At 37.6% G+C, this 7554-nt stretch overlaps 2 protein-coding genes across 6 annotated transcripts in view; both read right to left on the bottom strand.

Moving 5' to 3' along the window:
- Positions 1 to 1354: 1354 nt before the first annotated feature.
- On the bottom strand, positions 1355 to 4688 carry fcer1gl (Fc receptor, IgE, high affinity I, gamma polypeptide like). Of its 3 annotated transcripts, none has more exons than XM_067606528.1 (5): positions 4454 to 4688; positions 4160 to 4251; positions 3271 to 3306; positions 2693 to 2804; positions 1355 to 2504 (listed from the first exon to the last, which is right to left on the bottom strand). In XM_067606528.1, exons 1-5 carry the CDS (start codon positions 4671 to 4673, stop codon positions 2482 to 2484), a joined length of 483 nt encoding a protein of 160 aa, XP_067462629.1. In that variant the 5' UTR covers positions 4674 to 4688; the 3' UTR covers positions 1355 to 2481. The 3 variants fall into 3 exon arrangements, with proteins under 3 accessions (XP_067462629.1, XP_067462627.1, XP_067462628.1); XM_067606526.1 differs by having other exon boundaries at positions 4394 to 4579; XM_067606527.1 differs by having other exon boundaries at positions 2775 to 2804; positions 4394 to 4575.
- Positions 4689 to 4933: 245 nt separating this feature from the next.
- The window catches only part of LOC137194546 (vang-like protein 2), a 21771-nt gene continuing 19150 nt past the window's right edge, over positions 4934 to 7554 (bottom strand). For all 3 annotated transcript variants that reach the window (XM_067606524.1, XM_067606525.1, XM_067606523.1), the window contains exon 8: positions 4934 to 7554. This exon is cut by the window's right edge and continues 47 nt beyond it. In XM_067606524.1, coding sequence (XP_067462625.1) covers positions 7341 to 7554 — 214 coding nt within the window. In that variant the 3' untranslated portion in view covers positions 4934 to 7340.

Here is a 7554-nt window from a genome sequence, read left to right as displayed (position 1 = left end):
TGTTTTCTATTGTATTAGTTCTATATCTCAAGTAAAACTTGCCCTTATCTTTCTTATTTAGCATCAGTCCTGCCTTCAACTCATGCAGATATCATCATTACAAAATGAGAGCACATAAACACACATAAAGGTTGAAATTACCAGGAGGTGATGCCGAATTTTTGACTTGAACTTCTTAGATTCAATAAAAACTGAAAAAAAATGGGGGCATTCTAAAACTTTTGACTAGTAGTATAGTTGTAAAAGTCATAATTTTTTAGGATATGTACTGTTATAGTGTAGTAATTAATAGATTTTGTTTGTTCAGTGTAATCTTTTAGTTTGCATGGATTTTCTTAATAATGATAAATGATCACCTCTTGTCCAAATGAGCATCTTCCATTCACAGGTTTGTCAAAGTAGCATAAAACAACCTCTTATTGATACAAATATAATTACATTAATCACGATATGTTGTGTGTTGAAGTGCTTTTAAGCCTCTTTTTTTTAAACACAACATGACGCTAACAATCATGCTTAAAGCTATGTGTATGAATTTTCCAGGAGGACTTGAACACAGCATTATTTCCCGTGGAATTCCGAGAGATTCAGTTTTTCCAAAATGGGAAAACAGGAAGATGCTCCTGTTGTTTCAGCTGTTTATCGGTTGACTTACTCTGAGCTGATGGCCTGCAGACACAAAACAACAGACAGCTACATTCACACGGAGGCACCGTAGCTGTTTGAGATGGTGACTGATACATTTCACTCACTCGCTTTATACAGGTGCGGCATTTTTTAGAAATACCTCAAATGAACGTGTATTGAAGTTTATCTTTATCAAAACAGCAGCAGAAGCAAAACACAAAGGCCTGAAAAGGTTTATTCGAATACATTTATTGTTTTGGTGCAAGAAAAAAGTCACTTCTGGCAATTAATAATTATTTTATCATGATAATATGAACAATAAACCAAAAACATGCATGCACATGATAATAAATACTCCACCATCATCCGAATTCCCTCAAAGGTTTCCAAATTTCTTATATTTCACAAGTTAAGGTGGGTATGATGCAATAGACGTTTGTGTCATTGTGAAGAGCCTGGGGGGCAAACAGCACACAGCCAGACTGCACGAGCTGTTATGACTCTGTTTTGAGTACATTTCTAGTTCTGTTTCTATGTAAATAAGTGGGTGAGACTCCGGGTTAGACTCTGGGTGAGGCTCTGGGTGAGGACCGGCCGTCACACAGGTAGAATGAAAACAGGTTTTCACAGTGACAGTGTGTGATTGCCCTCTGGTGCTGCAACTGTTATATTTCTATTATAAACGAGCATTAATGAGACATGAAAACTTCAAACAGTGAACAGTATCTTGAAATTCTTATCACTATATTTTTATTTAGATTAAGCATCAACTTAAGAATATACTTCCATTTTTCTTTACAGTCAGATAAAAAATATATTTTGGCCTTCGGGCCGCAGAAAAAGCAACATGTTAATTCAATGTACATAATGCAGACACAAAACAACAGACAGCTACATTAATAAAAAAAAACAATAAGTCACATTCTCTAATTTTTATTAAGTACATTCAACATGATTTTGCTGCTGGATCACAAAAATGAAAACAATAACTTGTACTTGGAATGGATTGCACATAAAAGGACAGAATGTTAAAAGTTGCTGCTATGTGATTAATTTCACTAATGCAATGTTTACAAAATGGACATAAAATGTGTTGAAATGAATGTTTTAAATGTTATAATAAGAGGGAGAGCCGGGTGCTTCAAATCCAAATTTCAAACAAAATTAAATTATGTTAAGTTTTCATCATTAAATTTGTTGAGTACACACAATATTTCTCCAACTCCTAGTTTTGTTCACTAATGCTTATCAGCATTGATTGATCACTTGCACAAAAAACCAAACATTAACTAGTTCCAGCTTCTCAGTTGAGAGAATTTGCTGCTTTTCACTGTTTTTATACAACTGAATATCTTTTGGGATGTGGACAAAACATTTGAAGACGTCACCATTGATTTGGCAGGTGAATCCATAATGAAAATAATGACTAGTTGCGACTCTATTTCTGCTCCTGAATTTATAAGAAAAAGGAACACGAGAAAAGAAACAAAAGCTAAAATTAAACTTCTGTTTTTTGGTAGACTTTGTGAAACCAGCTGTGAAACACGGAGCGACATGCAGTGAAGACACACTGACATAGCTTTCATCAATACATTGTTAAATAATTTTGTAGTTTAAACATCTAATTCATGCAAGACACAAAGGTTAGAAATAAGAGGTATTTTTACAACAAAAAGGAAGAAAATGCACGTGGAGCTTCATGCACAGGCCCGCTGCCATTTAACACAAATTAATTTACAGTATAAAGCTTCACAAGATTCAACTCAATGTTTTTTGTGCTCGCCATCCTCTCTGCGCCAAATCTTCTTTCATCAGACAATCGGCTTCTTGTCTATTTTGATGCTCTCGTAGGTGTCAGTAGTGTGAGAGCTCAGACCCTGCGGGACACAGACAGACAGAAATACTGAGAGGTAAAAACACCTCCTATAAAAAGTAAGACGCTTGTTCTGTTTTGTGCATTTCTAAAAAAAAAAAAAAAAAACAACGCAGTGAGCATTTCCTGCGCTGAGGTCTAAGTGTGACTGTTCTGACAGCCGGGTAGGTGAGAATAAAAAAAGTCCTTTACCGTCCGCTTTGCGGTAAGCTGTCACTTTTCCATCATGTGCCATTTTAAATGTCTTTTTAAGCATTAGAATGAGAAGTCTCACCGCATAGATGCCTCCCTCAGCGGGCTGCTTCTGTGGGATGGAAACAGTTGAAACAAGAAGGAATTAGCAAGTGAGCTTCAGCAACATGCATCAGTTTCTTAATAAATGTGACACAGTGTTTGAAATGTCTAGTTCCTCCTTTGAGTCTTGAAAGCCATATTGGTTACAGGTTGTTTTATTTATGTTAAGCTTTAAACAATTTGATGTCATTTTGGATGCATAAAGAAATTAACAGGAAGTGGAGTTCACACTTTAAGTGAAGACACACCGGTGGAAACTGTGACTGTGTACAGTGTATAAATAATCTAGGTTGGTGGTCAGCTCAAGTTTACAGGAAATGATAGACTGACGTTGGCTATAAAGAAGAACTTCTGTTTTTGAAGACAAAATGCCACAAAATACGGACAGAGCATACACAGAAAAGGTCATCAACTCATAACTGTCCTCTTTTTTTGTGCTTTTCTCACACAAATACAGACACAAACATAAATTTTACCTCAGGGTTGTTCACAGGTTTACTGGTTTGATGAATCTGTCAAAAATACAAGAGAAAGCTCACATGATTCAATGATTCAGATAATATTCAGTCATGTATGACAGTTTAAAGCTGGAATAGCTGGATGTGAAGAGTTTGCCTCTAAAACAAAAAAGGTTGTCAGCTGCCAGTAGTGGAGGAAGTATCCAGACCTTTTGATTAAGTCAAAGTAGCAATGCAACACTGTAAAAGTACTCCATTACACTGAAAACGTACTTATTATCCACAAAATGTACATAAAAAGTAAAATTACTCAATGCAGAGACTGTTATACTACTATATCATTATGTAAGTATTACTGATACATAGTTGGTCACAGTGACGGTAATGTTATTTACTTTATATATTGTTGGATAATTAATCTATAACAGTATATCATTTTATAAACTCACTATATGTTTTGTATTAAATCGTAATTTCTAACCTGTCAAACAAATGTAGCCTAAAGTGGACAAGAAGAATAAAGTGGCATGAATTAGGAAGTACGGCAAATGTGTACTTAAGTACAGGACTTGAGTATACAGTATGTACTTAGTAACTTTCCACCACTTTCAGCTAAACTTAGAGAATGAAGATGAAAGAAAAGGCCATTGAAGTAGAAAAATATGGAGGGCATGAGGTATTTTGACAAAAAAAATGACAAAAAATGTGGTTAACATTGGTTAAAAGTGAACTTTCACATTTTTCGATGAATTTCTCCACGAAAAAATACAGAATATTTCTGAACAACAGCCTAAAATGTTGCATATTTATTTTTGTTCTGCCGAATGTCCGTAAAGTTCCACACTTTATAACAGTCGTCATGACAGGGTGTGCGCATGTATGTGTATGTAGTTCCTGGTTGTCTTACCCTCAGTCTGCAGTATAAGACGGTGAGAATGATGCCGTAGAGGATGAGGATCCCATCCAGGATATAACAGACGTTCATGTTTCCAAGGGATTCTGCACACAGACACAAACACATCATCATCATCACCAACGTCAACCTCCAAAACAAAAAGCTGTTTTACTGAAAGTTTATATGATCGAAAAATAAAAATCTTCCTAGAAGAGCTCAAAAGATGTGACATTTCTTAATCCTCACCAGCACAGGCAGGATTGATCATCAAAAAGACGGTGATGAGCGACGCTCGCATCATCTTACCAGGCGAACTGCAGATAAGAGGGTCTCTTTTTGTTGCTCCTTTGTAGGCTGTCGGCGAGATCTCTAAAAAAGTGTCTGAAGTGAGCTCTGAGAAAGAGAGAAGCAGCAAACAGGAAGTCCGGGGCTCTCTGTCCGTTTTGAAGCTGTGAAACCACACGCCTACCGCACTGCCACCCCCCCCAGCAGTTCCTCTAAAACTCTTGTGAAAAACATTGTACATCCGTTTGGTAGAAAATTACTCAAATCCAGTGAGACAGCGTTTACATCAACAGGGAAAGAAACACACTCAAATCAGAAAAGCGGAATCTGTTAAGTGTGTAACTGTGTCAGAAAAAGCAACCTACAAGTGGTCATTATGTTCACTTCCATGCAGTTCTGCATGTTCTTCCTCCTCACAGACTTACGTCATGTTTTTTAATAGGTAGTTTTACTTTAATAACTTCTAATGCCTTAAAAGGAAAAAAGCAACGAAAACAAGACTTCAACGGAATAAATGGTTTAATAATGAAAAATGCCTAACACACTATACAAGCTACAGTTACCAAAAAGGAAGAAAATACAAGACAAATCTACAAATTTTTTTTTTTTACAAGCCACTTGTTTTTCAAAAGTGAAAACATTCAAAAAATTTGCATCATCATAACTTAGGCACCTTAAAAATGATAGAAAACAAGTTGTTATAAAAAAGTTTTGGAGCCCAAAATAACTCTAGCATGCATTTTTTTTTAAAAAAAACACATCTGCATTTTGATCACTCAGATGAAATGTCATACACGTGTAACCTGTCGAGATAAATGTTCAGAAATGTAAAGGGCTTTTTTAAAACCACATTTTCACCAGGAAATAAAAGCAAACAGTCAGTCGTGTTGTACAAACGGAGCGGCTCAAGTCTTCAACATCAGGCGAGTTTCAGCATTTACAGTAAGTTTTCGGGAGAAGGACAGCGTCAGGGGGAAGAGGGGGGGGGGGGGACAGGTGTGTGCCCTCCCAACCCCCCTCCCGACGCTGCTTATCCTCCACATCTGGAGAGTAAGGCTGTCGGATGGAGGCAGCATGTTTCACTGTGCTTGTTTCAGCTCGTGGCACAAGGCGGTGATACGCTACTGCTGCAGAGGAGCTGCAGTGAGGAGTTACAATCACACGTCTGGTTTTGGGTTTTTTTTTTGGAGAAATGTGTTGACGAGCAGCTCATAGTTAAACCACAGCTGCCTGGTCAGGACTGATTTCCTTATAAGTACATAGTTAAAAAAAACAAAAAAAAAACAAAACAAAACTTGAAATAGACTTTGACCTCATTTACACCTGCTATTAACATAAAATATGTGTCTGGATTAATTTGTAATGTATTAATAAGCATTCTTGTTTTCTGAATTCTACACTGTGATTGGATTTCAGTATCGTTGTGGTCCGATGAAAACAATGATTTGTACATTTTCAGATAAACTGAAGAAATTTCAATGCATTCTGCTTGCAATTTACACCTTACTTTAAAAGGATAATTCTGGTAGTATTCTATATTTTCCTTACTGTTAACAAATGTCATGAAAAGACCAAAAACCAACAGTAAATTGATCCTACAAACAATAACGTGTTATCTGTGCATCTGATATACCGTATACCTCTGTGCCATAGAGGTGCATTGTTGACCTAAAACTATTAAAAACACATGAATGAGCCACAGAGTTACAATAGGTGACATGTTCCTTCATTACCACTACAGAAACTCTGGTTTATTTTTAGTCAATCCCACGTAAAGCAGCTGAAAATAGTTCCCAGACATTGCGTTAATTTCCTCCTGTTTGACCACAGGAAATTATTCAGCCTTCCACAGAAATTAAATTATACCTTTGTGACCTGTTTTTTAAGATTCATATCCTGAGAGCAACAGAAAGGGAAGGGAATCGGAAAAGTACTGAGAGACGGAATTACAGATTGTTGGTTTTGGTCTTTTTATGGGATTTGTTGGCAATAAGAAAAAAAAATATAAAACATCACCAGCCTTATTCTTTATCATCCTTATACAGACAAGATATTCAGATCCAGATCATATGTAAATACCAAGTGTAAATTGTGTCTTCCAGTTAAAACTGCAATATTCATTGTAAAAATGCCAGTGTAGAATAAAACAAAAGCTGCATATTTAGACAATCGTGAATGTGTGTAAGTCTGAAGTAGCCACAACTCAGGAATGTACTTCCATTTTTCTTTACAGTCAGATAAAAATACATTTTGGCCTTCAGGCCGCAGAAAAGCAACGTGTTAATTCAATGCACATAATGCTACATTCTGTAAGTAAAAAAAAAAGAAGTCACACCCTCTAATATAAAAACAGTCCTCGCCATCTCAAGTAAAATAATACACTGACAGGGAACCAGAAGGCAGTGGTACACTAGCGTTGCAGTCAGAGCTGTTTTTAAGACACATGAAGAGGAAGTGAAAAATGTGATGTAATCCCCCTCCTCTGGAGTTTATGTGTTGAGTCAGCGCAGTAAAGTAGTCCAGTGGTTACAGCAAAAGAGGAGGCAAAAAGACAAAAAGTCCCCTTTAGAAAAAAGGTTGTTTTTTTTTGTTTTTTTACAGCATGTTGTAAGATAAAGACTTAACAACACAGAAAATAAAAAGTCAAGGCATCCGTTTGTTGGACAATCATTGAGCTGATCACAGTTTGATATCAGAGCATCTGTGATGATCGTAAAACAGGGGGAGGATTCAGACTCTCCTTGAATGGGTTTCTTTGTCACAGTCAGGGGAAATGATTGGATATGAGTGGATCACATGGCCTCCACATGTCCCGCCACATCAGTGATCCAGCAGGAGCGAGCACGAAAAGAGAGGACAGCCGGGGGGGGGGGGGTGTGTGTGAAAGGAGACACCTCAGGGGACGCCTTCACACCGAGGTCTCCGACTGCAGCCTCATGACGAACTTGTGGCTCTTTGGATCGATGAACTCCTCCCCGAGCCGCAGGAAGGGGAGCGGTGTCACCGTGACGACCAGGGAGAAGTCCAGGCGCCTCAGGGAGAATACCAGACCCTGTCGCAGGGCTGAAGTCACAGGCTCCTCGCTCACCAGAGTCCACTGGCGCCCCCTGCCGTTCTGCTGC

Source organism: Thunnus thynnus, chromosome 12 (assembly GCF_963924715.1).
Source record: "Thunnus thynnus chromosome 12, fThuThy2.1, whole genome shotgun sequence".
Lineage (NCBI taxonomy): Eukaryota > Metazoa > Chordata > Actinopteri > Scombriformes > Scombridae > Thunnus > Thunnus thynnus.
This window is presented reverse-complemented; position numbering and strand designations above follow the sequence as displayed.